Raw genomic sequence first — 26,236 nt, forward strand, 5'->3', positions numbered from 1 at the left:
AGTTAAATTAAGTAAAATTTCAAGTTAAAAAAAATTAGGGAGTTACCCTAAGACAACACAAAGGTTCATATGTAATTTGGCACCTGTGACATATGTGATAAGCCTTGGACATCCTTTCAACACATATTTGTCTATGGGATAACACCAAGAAGAAAATGGGAGGGGTCAAAATATATGCAATATGAATATAAAGGGCCATTGAGTGCTGTCTGACTATTACCTCCTTTGGTGACATCAAGCCCACAGTGGCAACAATGGGGTGGAGACGTGTGTCGCTGTGTTTCCTTGCTTTGTCTGTTGCCATTGTCACTGATGTTCAAGCCAGACTGGGTAAGATGCTTTTCAGGACTCTGTGAATGGATTGTTGTGATTAATTTATACATACTGTATAAATGTACTCAAACTGCTTTTTATACTTTTTTTCTCTTTTTTATTTTATTTTTATTTTTCTCAGTTCGCAACCATGTCAACAGCATCTGCAGCACATGGGGCAGGGGGCACTTCAAGACATTTGATGGCGATATATACCAGTTCCCTGGTATGTGTGAGTACAACCTGGCCTCCGACTGCCACGAGACCTACCAGGAGTTCTCTGTGCACGTAAGGAGGAAAGAGGAAGATGGAAACCCTATAGTCAGTTATGTGGTGGTCACCATCAATGACCTCTCATTCCACCTCAGCAAGAATCTGGTCAATGTGAATGACGAGCTGTAAGTAAAAGACCTGTGAAACTAGCTCTGCTTCTCTCTTCTGATGTGTTCATGATAATGTTATTAAAAAAAACACACATTCTTTGTTTCCCAGGGTCAAATTGCCATTCTATCAAGGAGGGGTACAAGTGGAAAGAAATGCTGTTTACATCAAGCTCCAGTCCAAAGTCGGCCTCACTGTCATGTGGTACCTTGGTGATTCAGTCATGGTAAAAACTTAAGATAATGGATTTTATATTCTACACTCCAGGTCTGCTCAAAACACATTGTTGTGTCATGTAAAGAACATTAGAGCTCTCAGATACACCAGGCAGAAATCTATCCACACAGCTCTCCTTCAAGCATCTTATATGATTCACACACTTTAAGAAGAGAATTGTAACACTGTTTTTTGTGTTTCAATATTTTAATAGTGTTATGAAGTTAGTTTGAAAGATTGTTATACCCTCTTGCTGTGTTGCAGGTGGAACTAGATCGTGACTATGCCAATCGTACTTGTGGACTTTGTGGAGACTTCAATGGTGTTGCAGTCAATGAGTTCATTCATAATGGTATATATGGTTATTCACTTTATGGATACACTCATTTCATCAGTCATGCACCGCACCTCTTGTATGTAATACCATGAATGTAATTATATGCAGGTCGCAAAATTAGCCCAATTGAGTTTGGCACCAAACAGAAAGTCCACCTTCCAAACGATGATTGTGAAGACCCCTATGAAGAGGAAGATGACTCACGCGAGGCTAGGAGTGTGCCGGATTCATGCAAGCAGTTTGTGGGTTTATGATCCTCTAATTTATATATACAATAGTGATATGTAGCAACATATAGCATTTCAAACTTTGGTTCTCCCACCCATCATCTATTTTTCCCTTTTAGCAAACCACCTGTGACCAGATGTTGCATTCAGAGTCCTGGAGCTCCTGCACCAAACTGATTGACCCTGAACCTTACATCCAGACGTGTGTGCAGGACATGTGTGGCTGCCCCAACACTACAAATGACTTCTGTGTCTGCAGCACACTGTCTGAGTTCTCTCGAGAGTGTTCGCATGCAGGAGGGCAGCCTCCCAACTGGAGGACACATCAGTTCTGTGGTAATGTTTGCTTTTCTCTGCTTCGTTATCACCTTTATTTTTTAAACGGTGTGAGGTGGAAGGAGTATTACAATACTGAAACCAGCTCAGTAAAAAACAACTAATTTAAATTGAATAAAAGATATTGAGTTACTATCTGAACATTATTTTAAATTATACATTTTCTCATGCTGCTCTGATTGATTATATTATTTATTTATTTTTCTTTAAAAAGAAAAAAACCTTTAAAAACAGCATAAAGAAAGGCCAGATCTGATGTAAATAAAATTTCTTACACTTCTGGAAAAAAAAAAATTAAACGAGTCCCTTCCTACCTCTGTTAATTTCAATTGTACCTTATCTTCACAGCTAAAAAGTGCCTACACAACATGGTTTACGAAGAGAGCAGTTCCCCTTGCATTGAGACTTGCAAAAATCAGGGCACAAGTTCAATGTGTGAGCACCACAGATTGGATGGCTGCGTCTGTCCACCCGGTGAGTGATCTTCCCATGTGAACCTGTGTTTCTTACTACATAATACAGTGTTGAGAGTTTCCTGTTTCACCTACAATTACCCTTTCATATAACCGTCTCCTTCAGGTACTGTGTTTGATGATATTTCTAACAGAGGATGCATTGCTCAATCTAAATGTCAGTGCTACCACAAAAAAATCTATAACCCTGGTGAGGTTTACCGACAGGACCAAGATGAATGGTGAGTCAAATGTTTCATAGTGTAAACAGAATGTATTATTTGGGTTGTGTTCATGTTATTGATATTAAATTATTTGGCATGTTTCAGTACATGTTTGAAGGGTGGATGGGTTTGTAAGAGCCTTGAAACACCTGCTACATGTGCAGTTGAAGAGGGCTCACATGTAACTACCTTTGATGGGAAAACCTACAACTTCCATGGAGACTGTTACTACACCCTTGCCAAGGTGGAAAGCAAGGTGAATGAGATATTGCTTTGCACAATTAAATGGCAGAACAAATATAATCAATTGATGTAAAAAAAAAAATTAAAAAAAAAGCTATCTATTTAATTGCACTTTGCTCTGTATTTTGCAGGATGATGCAAGTCCAAAGTTTACCATCATGGTCCAGTTGGTGCCATGTGCAAACCAAGAGTTTGACACTTGTCTGAAAACCCTTAAAATCCTGCTGAACAATGACAGAAACAATGTGAGTTCAAACCTGTCAGTTAAAACGATTGTAGTCATTTATTATTCCACACTGATATCTGCAACATTGAAATGATCATTTCTGTTTTTTTTCCAGGTATTAATGTTCACTTCAGATGGCACAGTAAAGCAGAACACGCAGCCCATCAGTTTGCCCTACCACTCAGGTGGGCCAGACAATAAGAAACCCTGTAGAGAACATATTATTGTCTTCTTTCATTTATGCTATGACATTTGGCAAATGATCTTACTGTTTCTTGTTGTAATGTTTCTTACAAAAATGTTTCTTCATCCAAAGGGGACATCAACATATTCCAGGCTTCATCCTTTCACATCTTGCTCCAGACCACTTTTGGGTTGCAAATTCAGATCCAGCAGGTGCCTCTCATGCAAGTCTACGTCAGACTGGACCAGAGCTACAGAGCAAAGACACGTGGTAAGTTTTACATTTGTCATAACACGAAGCATTCAGTCATCATCAAAAATATTTCAGTACATACAATACATTTCCAATAGATTATTATACCATCTAATGGGTAGTGAGGATGAAAACAATAATCTTAATTTATTTGTATATTTGGATACTAATTTTGCCACACACAATGTCAAACCAACCCAACAGATTTACCTGAAAAAATGCTCGAAGCTACGATAAAATTAGTTGTCTGTGACAATACTGACTGACACAGTTAACAATGAATCACTGTCAAAACGTGTTGGTGAACACAAATGTGCATGATAATGTTTGGTAAAACTCTTTATTTAATGGTTATTATTCATTAAACTAATAACTCCCCAGAAGGAAATTTGAATACAACACAATATAAATAGATAAATACATGATGTTCATCTTAATTCAAGTTAACTGAATTAATGAATCCCTAAAAAATCCTATAATACATCTCCATTTTGCTAATTTCATTACAGTAATTGACACTTTCCATTTTCCTAAGAATAGTATAAGTGCCGATACTCTAATAAAATTAAATGTCTAAAATATTTGGTTTCTTCAGGTTTATGTGGAGACTACAACATGGTCCTGTCTGATGATATGAAGACACCTCAGGGGATCGTCGAGGGAACAGCTGTAACTTTTGCTAACTCATGGAAGTCTAAGGTCACGTGTGAAGACAGAGAGGAAAGACTTGAAGACCCCTGTTCCCTCAGTATGGACAATGGTAAAAAGTAGTGGATACTTCTTTTGTTGACAAACGTGTTTCTTAGATTGATTCTCTGCCTTAAAACACTTAGTTCCAGTCTTTAAGTATGTTTATATATTGAAGTGCACAGTCTAACACAGTTGAGGACATGAAAAATAAAAGGGCTGCTGTTTCTTCATTCTCAGAGTTGTACGCCAAACACTGGTGCGCCTTGCTGCAAAATCCAAATAGTACCTTTGCACAATGTAGCTCAGTGGTGGATCCTGAGATGTATTACAAGGTACAGAAAAATCTTTCAGTTTGTCTTTTATTGAATGAAATTTTGATGGGACTGTAGTCCACTAAAACTGTTTTTCGGTTGTGCAGCGATGTATTTATGCTAGCTGTAACTGTGAGAAGAATGAGGCCTGCCTGTGTGCTGTCCTGTCCTCTTATGCACGGGCTTGTGCATCAAAGGGAGTGTTCTTGAAAGACTGGAGAGAGAATGTGTGCGGTAAGGATTTCTTTCATTCTGTTGTGGTAAAATGAGGTGCTGATTTCTAAAGTTTGATTAACATTATCGCTTTCATTAGTTAGTCATAAACTATTAACTGACTATCCTCACATTGTGCACAAAACAGACAAATACTCAAAGAGCTGCCCACCATCCCAGACCTTCTCTTACAAGCATCAGAGATGCCAGCTGACCTGTAGATCACTCGGTTCTAAGCAGCAGAGCTGCACTTCTGACTTCTTGCCTGTGGATGGCTGCTCCTGCTCTGAGGGTTTCTACCTAAATGAAAAGGGCATCTGTGTCCCCATGGCAAAGTGTCCATGCTACCATAATGAAGAGTACATTAGGCCAGGAAAGTCCATCAGCATCAAAGACGAGCACTGGTGAGTTAGTTGTTTCCAATTTCATGACTTCAAATCAGTTTTCCTAGACTTCAGCAGATTTGGTTCAACTGTAAAGGATGCACATGAAGGTTTATAGAAACCGAATGTTAAGTTTTTAAGTACCTTTATGTTGCATTTTAAATCTTTGTCCTTTTTCTAGTGTGTGTACCAATGGAATGCTTCATTGTCGTTCTTGGAGAACCCATTCATTAAGTACGTTTCTTTTTTTTAATGTTTTATATTTGTTTTTTTAACTCAGCACCGTCATTTGGTTGATATGTGTATTGAATCTGTTTCTCTTTCGGTTACAGCATGCTCTTCTCCAAAAGTGTTCTTCAACTGCTCCACTGCGGGCACAGCAGAGCTTGGAGTGCAGTGTGCTCGAACCTGTTTAAATCTGGACAGCAATGATTGTGTGAGCTGTTTTTACTGCTGTGTCCAAGATGGCCTCTCAGTCTCAAATAAAAGATCTAATATTTATTTTCTGAATTTAATGGCGGACAGTATGTTACACTGAAGATGTAACATGCTGTGCATAGATACACTAGTGTCTACAATAGTTTCTAGACATTATTGAAGAGTAATTTTTTATCAATATCATTAATGTTTGCATTTCTTTTTAAATCCCTGTGATCTGTCTATCTCTCCAGGCCTCCACTGAGTGTGAATCTGGCTGTCAGTGTCCCAGTGGCCTCCTTGATGATGGCAAAGGTTCCTGTGTGAAAGAAAAGGACTGTCCATGTCAGCATAATGGGCATCTGTATGCCCCAGGAAAAGTAATTCGCAACAAGTGCAACAACTGGTATGACCTTGTTTTTTATCATATGTATAATATAGCACGGTAAACAAATATTATCTTGTGTTTCACTTATTTGCAGTATGTAAAGAACTGTGTTACTATTAACCATTTTTAATGCGTCTAGTACCTGCAAAAGTGGAAAATGGGATTGCACAAAGAAAAAGTGTCAAGGAACTTGCATTATTTACGGGAGTGGTCACTACAATACATTTGATCAGCAAACATATGCTTTTCAAGGACATTGTGCCTACATTGCTGTCAAGGTAAAAAAAAAAAAGCATGCACACATCATTCCAATGACAGACTGTGTTCATAATCACTCTCTTATTTAAACACTGACTCCCTACATAGTGGACACTCAGTACTTTACTTAATAGTGAGCAGTAAATTTGAATTTTATATATTTACATCATCATCATCATCATCATCATCATCATCATCATTTTCATCATCACTGACATCTATAAAATGTAGTGTGGGATTGTTAACAGAAGGTATTGCACATGCCATATACACTAGTGGATACATTTACAATATCAGATAAAATGGCAGACAGTAAATGTAGTGCACTATGTAGAAAACAAGGAGGGATTTTGGACACAGCCAACATGCTCAACATATTATGTTCTGTCTGGTACCATCTCAGAAGTTCATAGATATAATATTTATACAATTATTTAGCAATCTTAAAGTATTTTAGACTAGTAAAGGTCAAGCTAAAGTTGATTTGATCAGTTGTCTCTGTGTACTATGATGCAAATCTGCAAAATGTTTAATAAATGTCTCTCTTTTAAGAACAAATGTGGCAATAAAACAGCACAGGACACTTTTGGAGTTATCACAGAAAATGTACCATGTGGATCAACGGGCACCACATGCTCCAAAACTGTCAGAATCCAACTGGGGGTAAGATCTCATCACAACACCTGATACTGTATTCTGGCTTAAAATATTGAACAATGAAAGTAACAGAAATCTCCTCAACATTGCAGCGAAAGGAAATCAAATTATCAAAGGGTAAATATGAAGAGGAGGACCTGGAACATGGCACTCACGTTCCGTACAAAATAAGGACGACTGGCTTGTATCTGGTGATAGAATCTGCCATTGGTCTGACAGTAATCTGGGATCGCAGAACAACAGTTTACATCCACCTGGAACCAGGGCACAGCGTGAGTCATAGTAGTTGTTTTAGTGATGATGACTGAAATCTCTGATTTTAAGAGTTCAGAGCTAAAGTTTTGAGACTGTGTACAAGTTTTCTGTAGTCTAGCTGTCTTTGTAGATCATCTTCTTCCATCAAAAAAATGCTTGTTCAATATAATATTGTTCCCGTTTAAAGAAGTAACTGTCTCTTTTTGTTTGTACAGGGAGAGGTATGTGGCCTGTGTGGAGATTTTGATGGCAATGGCCAGAATGACTTCACCACCCAGGGTCAGTTGGTAGTGAGCAATCCTATAGAATTTGCAAACAGCTGGAAAGTGTCCAGCACCTGCCCAGATGTGGAAATGAATGGTGACCCTTGTGTGGCAAATCCCAATCGACATCACTGGGCAAAAATGATGTGTAGCATTATAACTGGAAAAACGTTCAAAGATTGCCGACAAAAGGTAATAACAGATTTGTTTCTATTTTATCATTATATAAAGTTCCATGGTTGGGATCATGTTTTTAAACATCTGTCATCAATTTTGAATGATTGAACAGGTAGATCACCTTCCATTTTATGAAAACTGTGTGAAAGACTCATGTGCCTGTGACACTGGAGGAGACTGTGAGTGTTTCTGCACAGCTGTTGCAGCTTATGCTCAAGCTTGTAGTGAGGCTGGTGTCTGTGTTGCATGGAGAACTCCAGAAATCTGTCGTAAGTACACAGCAATTTTACCGATTGGTCATTAAACTGAGTTATTTCAGCCTTTTCTGGCCCAAGACTATTGTTAGACCCCAAAGTTCTTATGACCCTTGCATTTAGAGATTTAGAGAAAAGAAAAGACATGTTCTGTGAGAATGTATTTGGTGATGTTCAGGTTTGAATTCCTGTTAACTTGGTGACACTTAATACAGAGAAAAATTTAGTTATTTGAATCAATGTTTCCTTTATTTAAATGCCTAACATACCTTATATCATTTCTTCCTAGCTGTCTTTTGTGATTATTACAACAGCCCAGGTAATTGCAGTTGGCACTACAACCCATGTCACACACCTTGCTACAAGACCTGCTTGAATCCAGAGGGAACTTGTACCAACCCAATACCAGAACTGGAAGGTAAGAGGTTAACTCAGAGTGTCTCACCTCAGAGTAATGTGCTAGTTAAAATTTTTGGCATACTTTATTTATCAAAATAAGAAAAGAGTTTCAAAGATCACTTGGCCAGCTTTATTGCCCAAAATCTAAAAAACAATGTAAACAACATCATGGGATAACGTAATATTTTGTGATGGGATTTTTACAGGCTGCTACCCCGTATGCCCCGAAGATACGCCCATATTTGATGAGAACAAGCAGATATGTGTGGAAGAATGTGGGGGTTGCTTTTACAATGGGAAAAGATATAATGAAGGCGACGTTGTTTTCAATGTGACTGATAACTTGGGAATGTGCTACTACGGGATCTGCATCAATTCAACAGTGAAATTTACAAATGAAACCTGCTCAACAACAACTGTCCCACCAATTGCATCAACAACTACACCCAAAACAACTACTTCCACCACTACACATATTACCACAACAACTGAACCGCCAACCACATCTACAAGACCAACAACCGAACCTACGACTACAACTGTAACACCAACCACAACCACAATATCTACAATCTCACCAACAACTACTCCTTTTACCACTACTACTCCATGTATTACAACGTGTGAGTGGTCAGAATGGTATGATGTCCATAACCCAAAATCTGACAAAAGTGACTGGGAAACATATGAAAACATCACAAACAGTGGGAAAGAAATATGCAACAAACCCAAAGAAATTGATTGTAGATCTGCAGCTGATCCTGACATGGACTTCAATGACTTTGTGAGTCAAACTGGCCAAGTTGTTACGTGTGACGTGGGATATGGTTTGATATGTAGAAAAGAGGACCAGATAGCACGTCCATTTAAGTGCTTCAACTATAAGATCAGAGTATGTTGTGAGATACAGTCATGTGGAACGACAACACCTTCAACTCCATCAACTCCATCAACAACACCTCCAACTACAACAGTACCAAGCACAACCACAAAATCTACAACACCATCAACCCAACCTCCTTCTACAACTGAGGAACCAAGCACAACCACAAAATCTACAACACCATCAACCCAACCTCCTACTACAACTGAGGAACCAAGCACAACCACAAAATCTACTACACCCTCAACCGAACCTACGACTACAACTGGGGAACCAAGCACAACCACAAAATCTACTACACCCTCAACCGAACCTACAACTACAACTGAGGAACCAACTACAACCACAGAATCTACAACACCATCAACCCAACCTCCCACTACAACTGCAGGACCAACTACTGTTTCCACAACTGAATCAATAGTAACTGGTTCTACACCAATTCAATCTACGCAGAGTCAAATTTTCACAAATACTGCACCAACAACAATAAGTACGCTGAGTTCTACAACACCACCAACCAAACCTACCACAACTGAAGGGACAACCACAACCACAAAATCTACAACACCACCAACCCAACCTCCTACTACAACAGTAGAACCAACTACAACCACAGGATCTACAACCTCATCAACCCAACCTCCCACTACAACTGAGGAGCCAAGCACAACCACAAAATCTACAACACCATCAACCCAACCTCCCACCACAACTGCAGGACCAACCACGACCACAAAATCTACAACACCATCAACCCAACCTCCCACCACAACTGCAGGACCAACCACGACCACAAAATCTACAACACCATCAACCCAACCTCCCACCACAACTGCAGGACCAACCACGACCACAAAATCTACAACACCATCAACCCAACCTCCCACTACAACTGCAGGACCAACTACAACCACAAAATCTACAACACCATCAACCCAACCTCCCACCACAACTGCAGGACCAACCACGACCACAAAATCTACAACACCATCAACCCAACCTCCCACTACAACTGCAGGACCAACTACAACCACAAAATCTACAACACCATCAACCCAACCTCCCACCACAACTGCAGGACCAACTACGACCACAAAATCTACAACACCATCAACCCAACCTCCCACTACAACTGCAGGACCAACCACAACCACAAAATCTACAACACCATCAACCCAACCTCCTACCACAACTGAGGAGCCAACCACGACCACAAAATCTACAACACCATCAACCCAACCTCCTACCACAACTGAGGAGCCAACCACGACCACAAAATCTACAACACCATCAACCCAACCTCCCACTACAACTGAGGAGCCTACTCCTTTTACCACTACTCCATGTATTACAACGTGTGAGTGGTCAGAATGGTATGATGTCCATAACCCAAAATCTGACAAAAGTGACTGGGAAACATATGAAAACATCACAAACAGTGGGAAAGAAATATGCAAAAAACCCAAAGAAATTGATTGTAGATATGCAGATGATCCTGACAGGGACTTCAATGACTTTGTGAGTGAAACTGGCCAAGTTGTTACTTGTGACGTGGGATATGGTTTAATATGTAGAAAAGAGGACCAGACAGCACGTCCATTTAAGTGCTTCAACTATAAGATCAGAGTATGTTGTGAGATACAGACATGTGGAACGACAACACCTTCAACTCCATCAACTCCATCAACTACACCTCCAACTACAACAGTACCAAGCACAACCACAAAATCTACAACACCATCAACCCAACCTCCCACTACAACTGAAGGACCAACTACAACCACAGAATCTACAACATCATCAACCAAACCTCCTACCACAACCGCAGGACCAACCACGACCACAAAATCTACAACACCATCAACCCAACCTCCCACTACAACTGAAGGACCAACCACAACAACAGAATCTACAACCTCATCAACCAAACCACCTACCACAACTGCAGGACCAACTACAACCACAAAATCTACAACATCATCAACCAAACCTCCCACTACATCTGAGGAGCCAAGCACAACCACAAAATCTACGACACCATCAACCCAACCTCCCACCACAACTGCAGGACCAACCACAACCACAAAATCTACAACACCATCAACCGAACCTCCCACCACAACTGCAGGACCAACCACGACCATAAAATCTACAACACCATCAACCCAACCTCCCACCACAACTGCAGGACCAACCACGACCACAAAATCTACAACACCATCAACCCAACCTCCCACTACAACTGAGGAGCCAACCACAACCACAAAATCTACAACACCATCAACCCAACCTCCCACTACAACTGAGGAGCCAAGCACAACCACAAAATCTACGACACCATCAACCCAACCTCCCACCACAACTGCAGGACCAACCACAACCACAAAATCTACAACACCATCAACCCAACCTCCCACCACAACTGCAGGACCAACCACGACCACAAAATCTACAACACCATCAACCCAACCTCCCACCACAACTGCAGGACCAACCACGACCACAAAATCTACAACACCATCAACCCAACCTCCCACTACAACTGAGGAGCCAAGCACAACCACAAAATCTACGACACCATCAACCCAACCTCCCACTACAACTGAGGAGCCAAGCACAACCACAAAATCTACGACACCATCAACCCAACCTCCTACTACAACAGAAGGACCAACTATAACCACAGAATCTACAACCTCATCAACCACCCCTCCTACCACAACTGCAGGACCAACCACAACCACAAAACCTACAACACCATCAACCCAACCTCCCACCACAACTGCAGGACCAACCACAACCACAAAATCTACAACACCATCAACCCAACCTCCCACTACAACTCAGGAACCGAGCACGACCACAAAAGCTACAACACCATCAACCCAACCTCCTACTACACCATGCTTCTGTGTAGTTAATGGCAAGCATTATAAGCCAGGTAAAAAAAAACAAAAATTACATATTTCTCTGACAGAATTTGTTCTCTTTTGTTTTAAATGTTTATGACTGTTTAATGTATTATTTGTCTTTCTTCTCATCTTTAGGGGAGGTAATATTTTACAGGGAACACCTTGGATCAGGTTTATGTCTCACAATGATATGTTCTAATACTTGTGAGATTCGCAACAAGACAGAAATCTGCACCACACCTGTGCCTACATCTACTCCTACAACCACACCTCCTGGACCTAACTGTCCTGAATGGGGCGTAGTGGTAAGAACCTTCTTATCTCATGTCGAATATACTTAGAGCACATTTAAAGGTTCTGTAAATGATTGTCACTGCCACTAAATGTTACACTATACCACCTGCATCTGAGACCAAAACAAATGCTTCGTCGGCCACCCTTTGCCCCCCTTCATGTTCTTAGCAAATTCTCACAAAGCCCAGTGAAAGCAGTCAGTAAACACACAAAAGGAAGTACAACTGAATAAAGTTACCCTGTGTACACACTCACGCCCATGCTAGCACTGATGTAATATGCACAATATTGGCATTAAGGCAAAAAGTGATAGCAACATTTGTCAAACAAATTCATAACATCGGTAAAAGCGAGTTAACTAACGTTATCAAGCCAAGCCAAGAAGAACTAGTTTCCTTGTCAGGCTGGAACCTTTTAATCAGTCGTAGGGCTCTCCATCTCAGCAAAGCCAGGTGTGTGTTTGTTCCCTGCTCAGGTCACAATTACTCCACTATATCTTTACCAGAAAATATTTGTGTCTTGCTAAATTGTTGTGTAAAACCTCTTTCACAGAACCTTTAACGAGCACATTTTCACTTTTAAAGAAAATAAGCTTTTTTGCACTTGCATATTTTGCTAAATATTTCAAAATACCACTAATTTTACCCTCTTTTTTTCTCTCTGCAATAGCAAAATGAGACCTTCTATTTGTGCAACTGCACCATGGCCAGATGCATTGAGAACAATACAATTGAAATAGTCCCTTATGAATGTCCACCCCTTGAGAACATCACTTGTACCAATGGAAAGAAACCAGTTCTTGTTTATGACGAGCACTACTGCTGCCAATATTATGCTTGTGACTGTAAGCCATTCTGTGGTTAAGGATCCATGACACATTTATTGACTCTTATGTTTCTCTTTTAAAACAATTTTAGATTTTGAACTTTTTTTTGTTGTTTCTTGTCAGGTGTATGTGAAGGCTGGGGAGATCCACATTACATCACATTTGATGGATTGTACTACAGTTATCAAGGAAACTGTAGTTACATTTTGATGGAAGAGATTTCACCAAAATATCAGTTGAAGATTTATATTGACAATGTCTTTTGTGATCCCACTGAAGATGTTTCTTGTCCAAGATCAATAATTGTATCATACAGATCGCAAGCTATCAGACTCATCAACCATAACCTTAATGGAGCAGTTGAATTGGAGGTAAAACAATACATGGCCATATCAAAGTTTTATTGTATGTTCTGAAAAATTCACCAACAAATAACAATTAACTTGAACTGAGTATATAATTACTGTCAGTTTAGATGATGGATCTTTTTGTCTTAGTATATTATGTTTTTTCTTGTCACTAGTGTATTTTTTTTCCATGCAGGCACTGAAAAATGAAAAACGTCTGAAACTACCTTATTCACAAGATGATATTAGGATCATGGATTCTGGCATTAATTTGGTTTTGGAGATCCCTCGCCTAAAAGTTGTCATTACATTTGGACTAGTTGGCTTTAGCGTTAACCTTCCATTTCAGTACTTTGGCAAAAACACGCAGGGCCATTGTGGTAAGAGCATCCCTCTCTCCAGTGCCATATTAATAAATTACTAGTTTGAGGTTAGACTGTAATATTAACCCGTTTTGTGACTGTATTATCAGGAACATGCAACAACAACCAAGCAGATGACTGCATGTTGCCTGGAGGCCAGCTGGTGAAAAGTTGTGCAATGATGGCCGACTATTGGCTTGCAAAAGACATTTCCCCGCCCAGCTGCAAGATACCACCTGTGCTGCCCACCAAAATACCTGAACCTGAACCAACTGGAACTTCATGCACGCCAAGCGATATATGCGGCCTGCTTAAGAGCAGGTAGACATTCACTAATCCATTGTAGCAGTTCACATACATCCTCATAACTTTGACATATTGCAATGAAAACTCAATAGCATTTTAATTTGAGTTATTGTTTGTTTTACTTTCACAGTGTCTTTGCAGCGTGCCATCCCTTTGTCTCCCCTGACCATTTCTACCAAGGTTGTGTTTTTGATAGTTGTCATCTTTCCAACAAAGCAGTGGAGTGCACAAGTTTGCAGACTTATGCTGCTGCCTGTGCTCAGGCTGGGGTTTGCATTCACTGGAGGAACCAAACAACACTATGTGGTAAGCAACCCCATATTATTATTTTCCTGTAAACATTGGGACCAGTGGAATCAGGAGGGGTAACTTAATTACATTTGTTGCATTTAGCATATTTTCAGTTTGAACCAATTGAGTTCTTTTCTTCACTAACAGCAAGCGACTGCCCATCAAACAAAGTTTACATGCCATGTGGTCCTGCAGAACAGCCAACCTGCGAAGACGAGTAAGTTTCAACAAAAATGGAGTGTAATAATTTTACGGTTCACACACTTCCTGTGAGTAGGGGCATATAGGAACATGGCAATCAATATTTTTTATTAACAAAATAGTGATAGATACACTGTATTAAAGTAACTCTGTTGTAGAAAAGTGAAAGAAATAATGTAAAGCAACTGTTCCTTCCTGATGATTCCATGTTGCAGTCCAAATGAATCAACTTTGAACTTCACTACTGAGGGTTGTTTTTGTCCTGATGGAAAGAAACTGTTCAACAAAGAGTCTGGCATATGTGTTGATAAGTGTGGTGAGTATGGTGTATATCCTCAAGTCTTATTAATGTGCTGAACATATTTTAACAATAACAAAGCCTTACAGGGTTCATTTTTTTCCTACAGGATGTCTTGATTCTCAGGGCATTCCTCGTGAGGTGAGTCTTTTGTTTATGCTCAGTTAACATCCAAACGTGTATTGTTGCAAGAGACAATAAAATCACTACTGTGGTTTATTCTTTCAGTTTGATGAGAAGTTTGAGCACAATTGCCAAAACTGCATCTGTAAGGAGTCCACCAAGACTGTGACTTGCAAGCCTAAGGTGTGCCCAGTACCACCTGCAGCAAACTGCACCAGTCCAGGGTTTGTCCTTGTCAACCAAGCAAATCCGTCAGACCCCTGTTGTTCTGTCTATGTTTGCCGTAAGTCATGTAGCATCAATACACATTTGTCTTCCAGATTTTTCAGGATGCTGTAAATTGATAATGATTCTTCAGGATGGCTCACTGTTTTATCATCTCCACAGAATGTCAAAGCAACACTTGCCCAGTTTACAACATGAACTGTCCAGTTGGACATATCCCAGTTGTTGATGTCCCTGAGGGAAAATGCTGTCTAGAGCATACCTGTGGTGAGCTCATTAATTCATAGCTTCAACTTATATAAAACCTGATGATCTCAGTTACATTTTTAGGTAATTTCAATTCTCTTATTCTTATCTAGAGCCCAAAAGAGTTTGTGTCCACAGAGAGACTGAATACCAGGTAAATAAGAAATGGAAATGTGAGGATGGTAGTCTCATAATTTGTTTATATATCAGATTTTTTTATTCATAATTTCTATAGCACTTCAAACTCTGAGTATGACCACATTTCCTCTTTATTTGCAAGCCTGGTTCTTCAGTTCCTGGGCCTATATGTCAAGATTGCACCTGTACTAATGAGGTGGATCCAAAGACTGGTCTATTCAAAATAAGGTGTGAGTTTCAGCAATGTCAAGTGGACTGTGAACTGGTAAGAGTAAAACCATCCATCATATTCATAAACACTTACACATACAATGCAACTTGTTTTTCCTCAGAGTAAGGGTAAACTTGTAAAACTGGACACAGCAACTTAAATCTCTCTGTTCTCTTAGGGATATGAGTATAAGGAAGGTGAAGCAGATGAATGCTGTGGGAAGTGTGTACAGACACACTGTGTCTTCAGTGTTAATGGTACCAATCAACTGTTGTCGGTAAGCTTATCATCTCTGTTTTTCTGTGTATGTAAATGTTTAAAATCTCAGCATTTTGATGTGCGTACTCCCGCTTATGTACCTGTGTGTGTGTGTGTGTGTGTGTGTGTGTGTGTGTGTGTGTGTGTGTGTGTGTGTGTGTGTGTGTGTGTGTGTGTGTGTGTGTGTGTGTGTGTGTCCATCTCTCTGCTCTTCAGAAAGGAGACACCTGGTCACCACCTGACAGTAAATGTGAGCAGTACATATGTGTTAAGAGTGGTCAGACTTTAACAACAATCAGATCACACATTGTATGCCCACCTTTCGATGAGAGCAACTGCCAACCTGTAAGTATCACTTTCAATGATTGTTTATGTCTGCGAGGACATAAATTAAAACAAATTATGCTGATGTTGTGTATTTTCCTCCTAAGGATACAATTCAGACCGCAGCAGATGGCTGTTGTACAACTTGTAAGTATGACATTTCCTATATTTTTAGCTAGAGGTTATATGAAAACAAACTAATTGCATGTCTTTTCTGAAAAGGTGTGGAGAAAGAGAAAGCCTGCAAGTTACTATCCATGAAAACCATTGTTAGGCAAGGGCGCTGTGAGTCTTATGAGGAGGTAGAAATGCCATATTGTGAAGGATCCTGCAATACTTTCACCAAGTAAGTATGAGATTGCTCATACAGTATATACAGTGTATAAGCAGTATATACAGCTTATACAGCACCAAGTCAGAAAGCCATTCAAATTTGGAAAGTTAAAAAAATGTTTAGGTGTAGTTAGCATAGGTTTTTATTTTTTCATTTACCCTACCTCTTCTTTCTCCAGGTACTCCCAAGTAGCAGCAGGTATGCAGCAATATTGCTCCTGCTGTAAGGAGACACGCTTCAGCAGGCGTAGTGTTAACTTGCACTGCCCGAATGGAGACGTGGTTCCCCACTCCTACATCCATGTGGAGGAGTGTGGCTGTGACCAATCAGAATGCACCAAAGCTGCTGGACACCTTTCTCGCAGGAGGCGAAGCTTACCATAGTGTAACAAAAAATCGGTCATCACATTAATGGATGTGGGCCGTAAAAGTTCTTCCCATATTATTCATAATATATTGATTGTATTAGTGAAAGTATAGCAAAAGTATTTATCAACTGATCAAATAAAAAGATGCAACTCTGTTCATGTCTGTTCTCTTGTATTGTTTTGTTGTGTTACTACTACTAGTATACTATCGTTATGTTTCAAATAAAACGTGACTATAAAACAATAGAACAGAACACAACAGAATCAAGTATCTTGACTGTGTTTGGTGGAGTAGGTAGGAGTGAGTAAAGCTGGAGAGTGATACTGGGGGAGATGTCTGGGAGGAAGGGGGTGGGGTACTGCTGAATAAACACTATATATACACTATACAGATAAATTCCATTTTTCAATAATGAATGAATGAATGAATCCTCCTCCGTACATCATTACAGAACTAACAGAACTAACATTTTCATATGTCTCTTGGGCTCCGTCTGCTGGGTCTGAATAAACTCAACGCAAATCATCACCAGAGCTTATCCTTTTAATATAACAAATTCAATACAGATAAACTTATCACAAACACTGTGTAAATATTTCAGTAAAGAAGTTAAACACAAATTGAATAGATGAGTATAGTGTAAATTTATTTAGCTTTTCTATTTACTTCCTTGCACTGAGGCAAAGCCAAGCAATGATGATGTTTAAACAGAGCACTCAGTTGTGCATAGCCGACATGCAATTTAATTGGGATGATCACGTAACCAGTCTCCCATCCCAGCATTTATAAAAGTGTTTAGCTTTATAAAACTTGAAATGCTGTTCACTAAAGTTCATTTATCCATTGTCTTCTGTGGGGTTCCTCAAAACTAAAGCGGAATATGAAGTTATTTTGCATGTTCTCAAATAGCGTCTCACATGGGAGCTCCTCCAAGGGCAAATATGGCTTCCCATCACTTACACAGTTGGACAGCTGTATGATGAGGAAGTTCAATTTCCCTGTGATGTGTTGATTCAGGGAGGGCAGTCAATTTGCCAAATTCCCCTTAGAGAGTTTTGATTAGAGGCAGGACTGTTCAGGATGTAATATATATTGACATAAGACTATTTAACTTGTAACACTCCTCATTTCACAAACACACTGAGATGACTGTTACTAAGTTGTTTTAAACAAAGTAGTGTGTTAGAGTACTGTACACATGTTCCTGTCGTAGAAACACAACACAGATGGAACAGAAGGCCTTTTGACAAGCATGAAAAATGATGTGAATCATATATTTTGAGCTTCACGTTCACCAGATTTCAACAGATGCAATAGACAGCCATTCAATAACCATCCAAACACCAAATGAGGGAATATTTTTTGAAAGAGTGGTGTCGCATCACTCACCAGTTGGCAACTACCACGTCTGGAGGCTAAAGCCAAAGTGGAAGCACATTCAGGTGCAATATAACTGACGTCTAATAGACCCTGACTCCAAAAAATCCTGGCGTCATGTTAGTCCCATTCAGAAAGCATAAACTTCTCTAAAGTTAGCCCCCAGTCTAGTGGCTGAGAAGTCAACAAGGCATTACTATTATCTAACACATAGTTTTTCTCATGTGTAGCTTGTAGCTGAAGTCATTTGGCAAAGCGGTTCAGTTTTTGCGTTCAAGTGTTAATCTAAGAGCAGCGAATGCTACTGGTAAGGGAAAAGGGGCATGCTAGACTGCTAGACTGTCAATACCTGTTTCATAAGTCTGTTAAGTCTTTGTCAAATGTTTAGTCAATGAATGAGCAAGTGAATTGTTAATTTACTTAACAGATAGAGAGGCACAAACCATATATGCAAAGGATCAGTGAGTAAAATACATGATTCCTGTTTAAGTATGCATGAATACTAATCTTGCTTTCTCAAGAAACAGGACATGGATTAAAAATGGCATACAGTGCAAAGTATCATCGTCTGAAAATGAATTACAGCTTAGCTGACACGTTAATGTTTACCAAAGAAAGAAAATAGTGCTATGGAACCTAAGAGTGGTTGATAGGATGCTTTATGACTCAGACAGATGCATACAAGCAATCTCTTAAACGTATGTGATCTTTGTGGAGACAAAGGCTTCCAGGGAAATATCTCCTCCTAAACTGCAAACATCCAGCAAGGTATATTACAGGTCATTGACGTTGTGCTGTACCATTTGGCTTTTCAGGAGCCATCGACCATCTCAGGACAGGGACCACACAAGGATCATGAGAACAGCCAGGATGCCACTTGAATGGGTGATACCTTGGTTCACCCTCTGCCTTGGACTACCTGCAGCCACCACTGGTATTTCTGCTGAATGAGACACAAAGAAAACCTTATTAAATGTGTCTATCAATTATAAATATATATCCTAAAATTCAAAACAGTCAACCTAAATTGTTGGATTTTTTTTTTCCATGACCATACCGGACAATGCAAATATAAATATAGACCGCTTTTATCTGACAGTATGATAATGTGTACTGACTGTAAAAATGTTTTTCTTCTCTTTTAAGTCATGGTTCAGTCAGTGACTAAAATGCCAGTGATGACAGGTAACTGGGTTTTTTCTCTTTTTAAGATGAAAGATAACAAATCAAACATCATTTAAAATTTAAACTACAACAAAATAAGTGCTTTTCTCTTCATAAACTAGAAGTGAGACACTCTCACGACGACCAGTTCTGCAGTACATGGGGAAACTACCATTTCAAGACTTTCGATGGAGATTTCTTCCAGCTTCCTTTCACTTGCAACTACATCCTCGCATCCCAGTGTAAAGGCAGCTATGAGGATTTCGATATTCAGCTCCAGCGACAGGAGATACATGGGGTCATCACCATCAAGACGGTCACTATGAAACTTGAGGGGATTGTTGTGGAATTAGCCAACACTTCCATCAAAGTTGATGATAAACTGTGAGTCTGTTATGATAATGTGTATTTTCATTACCAGCTGATTACTGGTTACAGCAATGTTTAATATCACATCTTATTACTATGATGATTTTATTTTGGCCCTCTCTAGTGTCACTTTACCATTCAGCCAAGCTGGCATTTCAATTGAAAGAAGTGCCTCATATGTCAAAATCCAGGCAAAGCTGGGTTTGGTCATCATGTGGAATCAAGAAGACTCCCTCTGGGTATGTTAATTCATATTAACTCAATCATATTGTTTCCCTCTTTCCTGGACTTCATGTATCCCTGACAAAAAAAAAAAAGCATTCAATATTTTAATATCTGTTTGGAGTAGAAAGAAAATAGAAACACTTGACACTGTATAACAATGATTTGTTTCAATGGTTAATTACGAAGGAGTATTCTGTCAGCGCGCAGTCGCTCCGGGCTTCCTCCCAAGCGCGCAATGGATGTGATGAAGTAGTCTGCTATTACTTTGCGGTCGTTGTTTGTTCTGTAAGCCTCCATCCACACTACATAGCGACTAAAACCATCAATATCACCATTGATAGCAATGCCGTACGGCTTCAGCTTATCGTACGAATCCATGTGCCACAGCGCGTTGGATGGATGTCTGCGTCTCAGACGCCGCGCCCGCCTGAGCTCCACAGGTTTATTGTGTCTTGTGATACAAAATATCCCCTCTGAATTGCACGCAGGTGTAACTATCGATATCCTTGCATTTGTCCATTACCCGCTATTTCAGTTTGCACAAATGCGGCCACCTCTCGCAAGCTTGTGTAGTTTTTCCTTCTGAACAGATGCAGTTTTCGGCACAATCTCTTCAAAGTCCTAATGCTGACAACTAGACTGTGTTTATGAGCCAAATATTATTATCATAATATACGCTATCAATAACATGTTTGATATCGTCGACTTTAATCTCGAAAGGCAAAATTAAAATTAAAATCCTCCTCTTCTGAATCAGTTCGACTTTTTTCTCAAAGTGCATGGTGAAAAAAATCTTCCTCCCTTCATTATTTCTCATCCATGGCCCTAATACTCCTTCGTATCATCCTGTCCCGGTGCAAACGACATGAATAGAGTCCGTGGTCTCGAGCGCGCCAGAGCAATAAATCAAAGGCACTTTTCTCAGGCGCTGTGAGTTGCAGAGTGAGTTGCAGAGTGATCCCTGATCGTCGTCTCACACACAGCTTGTCTGAACAGCTGCCTGTATTGTTGGAATAAGACAGAATATCATGAAACATAACAAGATATTCTACTACACATTTTACTCGGGAGATTTTACAACAAACATATGCCTGCTAAACGATATTAGTCATGACATAACGTTGGCGCGTGTGTGTGTCTTTCGCTGAAAATGTGACCGTGACTTTTTTTTTGAATGCGGGTTTTGGGCAGACAGCTGCTTTCACCTTTCATCGGTAGCCTTCTGCGTACCACCACTGAATCTTTTAGTAGTACGCAGTACCGGACCGTACCGGCCTATTTTCACCCCTCCGTATAAATGATATCTGATATTGATTATTTTGATAGCTTACAAATAAGCGTATATACTGAGCTCTGAAAATACATACACAATATTCCATTTGACTGCTAATCCAGAGATTAGGGAACAGATTAAGGTGAAATAAAGAACTGTGAAGATTCAGTGTCTTGCTCGATGACATTTCTTCTGTCTATGACTGCACTGAACCTGACACACTGTGTTGATGATAACCTGTATACAAAATGTGTGTGACTGAATCGCATGTCCTTCACCAGTAGATGATGAAATTCTTTGTGGTATAGTAGAACACAAAAAAGAAAGGCAGCTTCATCAGACTACAAATAATGACAAGCAAAAATTAAATAATACTAATTGTCAAGTTTATTCATATCTAATTTTCACTGGTTTAAAGGTTGAGCTGGATGCAAAATTCAAGAATCAGACATGTGGCCTGTGTGGTGATTTCAACGGAGTCCAGATTTATGATGAGTTCATCAGAGCAGGTAAATACTAAATAATAAATCTTAAAAGAAACGTAATTGTACAAAATTAGTCTTTACATAAACTCTTTCTTTTCCTACAGGGGATTCTGTTACTCCTGAGGATTATGGGGAGGTCTGGAAAGTCAATGGTCCCACTGAAAACTGTGAAGAAATCTCTACAGCTACAAAGACCTGCGCAGACCAGGTATGTGAAAATGGATTTGTTTTATATAATTTCATACACAACATTTAGGTACAATTTAAATACATCATATACTTTGACCCACAGAAAGACCTCTGCAAGAACCTGCTGTCAGGACCTGCCTTCCTCAGCTGTCAAAACCTGATTGATACTGACTCCTTTATCAAAGCCTGTGCAAAGGACCTGTGCCATTGTAAGAGCAACAGCACTTCATGCTTGTGTTCGACCATCTCAGAATACTCCCGTCAGTGTGCTCACACAGGCGGGAAACCACAGCAATGGAAAACCACACAACTATGTGGTAAGAGCAGCAACCAAGAACACATGTATGTTCAAGCTTCAATTGGTTCAGGGTAGTTATTTATCAAAATCAGTGTTTCTGATGTGCATTTTTTTTTATGTGCTAAACAGCAAGAACGTGCCCCTTCAACATGGAGTACAAAGAATGTGGTAGTCCCTGTACTGACACCTGCAGCAACCCCCAGAGAAGCCAAATGTGTGAGGATCACTGCATAGATGGATGCTTCTGTCCACCCGGTAAGTTCCCTGATGTTAAAACCAGCACAGATCATGTTAAGAGTCCAGCAGACTTAACCCCTAGCTTGTGTATCGGTGCGTAAAAAACATGGATGAAAACATTCTACGAAACGAGACTGGCTTTTCCTTTGATGCTGCTGCTAGACGAGGCCGGCCCCAGTAGACTATAGCGGTGACATGGGTGAGACATGAGCCCAATGAGACAGACAGCAGATATAAGGACAAAACAAATCAGCAGAACCAAAACAATCAGAAACTATAATTACTAAAATGATAAATCTTGGCTCTGTATTTCTCAACCTGCTGTAGCTGCTGTCTAGTAGAAATTAGCCTGTCATATCTTTTCAAATACGATTTTATTGAAATGGCCTGTAGGGTTCAGTTTTGTTGCCCTCTCATAGTTGATTTCGGGTAAAGGTATTATCATTGTATTCCATGTATCTAGCCTGGCTACAGGAAAATTGGTGCATCCGAATTTTATTGCATCAACGATCTATAAACATTAAGATCACAGACATTTATTTGTTGTAATGAACCCAGTCCGCCCATTTCCTTGTCCCCTCAACACTGTTATCAAATGTTTTCACTTCAACGTCCCCTACACTCACGCACATTAGACCAAGGACCCCCATTTGATAAGATTTTTGCTTTTAGATGTTTTATTATAGAAATTGTTTGTAACCCATGACCAAAATAGTCATACATTCTGTCGTTGGGAATTATAGTGAAAATAAATTATTCCTCTTTTGCTTGGGTCCCCTAAGAACCCCAGGTACCCCTAGGGGTCCCCAAGCCACAGATCACTTTGAGAGCCACTGCTTTATACAGTTGCGATGCTGCAGTATATTGGACATAGGTTTGGCTGCAATCAGTTAGGTGCATAATTATTACTTTGTTGCCTAATGTATTGCAAGATACTGTAAATGGTGTCAGTTGTCAAATAACGGACAGTGAAATCTAAACGAGGTGCTTGTATTAAATGCAGTTTTGTTTTAATTTTGTACGGATATGCTCAATATTTAGTCTGCTTTTATCTGTCAAAACGTTTTAACATGTGTTAATATTTCAAAAATATTGTTTGTTATGTTCTACTAATCTGTGCAAACAAATTATTGACTGAGAACACAAATTAAGTAATTGAAAAGCTATTTGGTAATTTTCCCATGACACCTACGGTGTTCTGCACATTTGGGACACTGATAATAAAATAAGTGCAAAATATTTTGCAATATAAATGTAGAGCATTTTACTTTTGGTCTAAGAACTAAGCATGTCATTATATTTCTCCCAAGGGACTGTCTTTGATGACATTACACAAAGTGGGTGTGTTGCTGTCCATCAGTGCTCCTGCTTACACAATGGCAAGCCATACAAACCAGGGGAAACATACTCAAGGGCATGTCATGAATGGTAATCACTTTCTTAACTTCATTATATTTATATTTACAACATGTGTATTTAAGATTGTCTGTCCGGTTGAACTAACTATACTCTGTTGACAGCACCTGTACTAAGGGTGAGTGGAGCTGCAAGGATTTGAACTGTCCTGGTATCTGCTCCATACTGGGGGGCTCCCACATCTCCACCTATGATGACAAAACATATACTTTCCATGGAGACTGCTCTTATGTCCTCTCCAAGGTTAGGAATTCAAACTAATTCATTTATCCTTTGTACACAAAATTGAAGTACAGGTAAATAAGAGAACAATTTGTAATCAAATATATTTCAATCCTCTTGACTTTAGGAAACTAATGGGACTTTCACTGTCCTTGGTGACCTGGTCAAATGTGAAAAATCAGACAAATCAACTTGCCTGTCTGCAGTCACTCTAATGCTGCCAAAACACACGGTAATATTACAGTATACTATGGTTCTCTCTTAATAACGTGTAATGTGTGGAAATATGTTTCCTGATGTTTTTTTGTCATTTTTTCCCGCAGCAGATGATTGTAGTTGAAGCCAACGGACAGTTCTTTTATAACAAAATGGTCTCTCAACTGCCTTTTTTCATGGGTGAGGGACCCGTTCTGTTAGTTGTATGTTTAGATGTTGACATTGCTGAGTAAAGTAAAAGTCTCTTTATTCAATGAGAAAATGTTTTTTTCCTTCACAGATGACATAACAGTCTTCAGCCCATCGACATTCTTCATTGTTATCCACACTACCTATGGGCTTGATCTTGAGATTCAGCTCACACCCATTATGCAGATCTACATCAAAGCCAGTGTGTCCAATAAGGGAAAACTCAATGGTGTGTTTTAATTCTTGAGCACTTTTGATAGTAGTATAAAACATCAACCTTTTGCAGTGAGTACTTCAGTGAGTATAAAGTCAAAGTATCTTTTTTCAGGCCTTTGTGGAGATTTTAATGATGTTGGAGCTGACGACTTCAAAACCACAAATGGATTGATTGAGGGAACGGCTGGGACATTTGCCAACACATGGAAGACCAAAACAAGCTGCCCCGATATGACAAACATGCTAGGGGACCCCTGCATTTTGAGCGTTGACAGGGGTAGGTCGCAGACAGTATGCTCCATATTTTATTGTCATTCTTCAAAGCCCTCTATCAGTAAACAGGTTTATTTGCTTTCTTTTAGAGAAATACGCCAAACACTGGTGCTCCTTGCTGTCAGACCCAAAGGGGATTTTTGCCAAGTGCCATTCTGAAATAAACCCAGAAAACTATCAGGCTGTAAGCAGTGATTTCTTTTTGTATACAGTCTAATGTGTGTGTATTAATGTATTTGTGTTATGTTGCTTATTGAACAACTGTACATTTCAACTATTCATTAAGCTTGTTGCCGCTTCTCTCTGCAGTTTTGTATTTATGATACTTGCGCCTGTGAAAAGAGTGAGGAGTGCATGTGTGCTGCCATATCGTCCTATGTCCATGCATGTGCTGCTGAAGGTGTCTTACTGAATGGATGGAGGGACACCACATGCCGTAAGTTTTACTCAAAATATAAAAATGTGCAATAAAGGAAATTGGTGTTTATTTATAGTATTCAAACCTTAAGCGATATATTTCCTTTCAACAGAGAAATACACAAGTGCCTGCCCTTCTACTTTGGTGTACGACTACCAGATGAAAAGCTGTGGTCGCACCTGTCGCTCTCTTAGTCAGTCAGATTTAACATGTGAGGTTGAAATTACTCCACTTGATGGCTGTGGCTGTGCTGAAGGAACTTACCTAAATGAGAAGGGGGAGTGTGTTTCAGCCTCACAATGCTCTTGTCATATGGGAGACACAGTGGTGCGGCCCAGGCACGTCATCAGGGTCCATGGACAAACTTGGTGAGGATTTCACAAGTTTTCTTGTAAAATTTAAGCAAAACAATGTTTTTTATTGTAATATTTTGGGCATTTTATTAGTCAGCTGATCGTAGTGAGATGAAATGAGAGGAGAGAGGTGGTGAACACGATGCAACAAAGGTCCATGGCAGGAGGAAGAACCGGAGATGTTGCAGCTAATGGTTGGCGCCTTAACCTCTCAGCCAGAGTCTCCTGAGTGAATTGTGGGTCAACTTCATTCACTTTTAAATTGCAGAGTACGTCCAGTACAGTGTTATTTTTAAAACTAAAATCACTAA

General features: G+C 39.7%; 2 protein-coding genes across 2 annotated transcripts in view; both read left to right on the forward strand.

Annotated features, from left to right (window-relative positions):
* The first annotated feature begins 219 nt into the window (after window positions 1-219).
* LOC130176026 (mucin-2-like) lies at window positions 220-17,159 on the forward strand. Its single transcript, XM_056386827.1, has 44 exons — window positions 220-330; window positions 455-710; window positions 805-919; window positions 1,174-1,261; window positions 1,355-1,488; window positions 1,593-1,809; window positions 2,158-2,283; window positions 2,389-2,503; window positions 2,591-2,741; window positions 2,860-2,973; window positions 3,070-3,139; window positions 3,271-3,408; window positions 3,986-4,150; window positions 4,318-4,412; window positions 4,499-4,625; window positions 4,753-5,008; window positions 5,169-5,221; window positions 5,320-5,423; window positions 5,659-5,810; window positions 5,932-6,070; window positions 6,603-6,713; window positions 6,800-6,979; window positions 7,178-7,417; window positions 7,515-7,671; window positions 7,946-8,074; window positions 8,262-11,882; window positions 11,989-12,158; window positions 12,817-12,991; window positions 13,097-13,344; window positions 13,517-13,700; window positions 13,793-14,003; window positions 14,119-14,294; window positions 14,427-14,496; window positions 14,696-14,796; window positions 14,888-14,919; window positions 15,007-15,184; window positions 15,289-15,393; window positions 15,486-15,526; window positions 15,653-15,775; window positions 15,900-15,998; window positions 16,196-16,324; window positions 16,411-16,450; window positions 16,526-16,649; window positions 16,816-17,159. Exons 1-44 carry the CDS (start codon window positions 255-257, stop codon window positions 17,018-17,020), a joined length of 9,540 nt encoding a protein of 3,179 aa, XP_056242802.1. The 5' UTR covers window positions 220-254; the 3' UTR covers window positions 17,021-17,159.
* A 2,007-nt stretch (window positions 17,160-19,166) lies between these two features.
* The window catches only part of LOC130176195 (mucin-5AC-like), a 36,193-nt gene continuing 29,123 nt past the window's right edge, over window positions 19,167-26,236 (forward strand). The window contains exons 1-17 of the mRNA XM_056387140.1: window positions 19,167-19,316; window positions 19,529-19,567; window positions 19,669-19,930; window positions 20,040-20,154; window positions 21,832-21,922; window positions 22,003-22,106; window positions 22,191-22,404; window positions 22,515-22,640; window positions 23,933-24,050; window positions 24,143-24,281; window positions 24,388-24,492; window positions 24,584-24,656; window positions 24,757-24,894; window positions 24,994-25,158; window positions 25,244-25,338; window positions 25,464-25,590; window positions 25,685-25,940. Coding sequence (XP_056243115.1) covers window positions 19,238-19,316; window positions 19,529-19,567; window positions 19,669-19,930; window positions 20,040-20,154; window positions 21,832-21,922; window positions 22,003-22,106; window positions 22,191-22,404; window positions 22,515-22,640; window positions 23,933-24,050; window positions 24,143-24,281; window positions 24,388-24,492; window positions 24,584-24,656; window positions 24,757-24,894; window positions 24,994-25,158; window positions 25,244-25,338; window positions 25,464-25,590; window positions 25,685-25,940 — 2,246 coding nt within the window. The 5' untranslated portion in view covers window positions 19,167-19,237. The remainder of the gene's footprint in view (window positions 19,317-19,528; window positions 19,568-19,668; window positions 19,931-20,039; window positions 20,155-21,831; window positions 21,923-22,002; window positions 22,107-22,190; window positions 22,405-22,514; window positions 22,641-23,932; window positions 24,051-24,142; window positions 24,282-24,387; window positions 24,493-24,583; window positions 24,657-24,756; window positions 24,895-24,993; window positions 25,159-25,243; window positions 25,339-25,463; window positions 25,591-25,684; window positions 25,941-26,236) is intronic.

Source organism: Seriola aureovittata, chromosome 10 (assembly GCF_021018895.1).
Source record: "Seriola aureovittata isolate HTS-2021-v1 ecotype China chromosome 10, ASM2101889v1, whole genome shotgun sequence".
NCBI lineage: Eukaryota > Metazoa > Chordata > Actinopteri > Carangiformes > Carangidae > Seriola > Seriola aureovittata.

What these genes read in the sequence shown, in the direction of transcription:
- LOC130176026 (XM_056386827.1), top strand. Translation starts at nt 255, where the DNA reads ATGGGGTGGAGACGTGTGTCGCTGTGTTTCCTTGCTTTGTCTGTTGCC. An exon ending in TGCGGCCTGCTTAAGAGCAG is followed by an intron (nt 14,004 to 14,118) that starts GTAGACATTCAC and finishes TTACTTTCACAG; the next exon opens with TGTCTTTGCAGCGTGCCATC. An exon ending in GTCAAGTGGACTGTGAACTG is followed by an intron (nt 15,776 to 15,899) that starts GTAAGAGTAAAA and finishes CTGTTCTCTTAG; the next exon opens with GGATATGAGTATAAGGAAGG.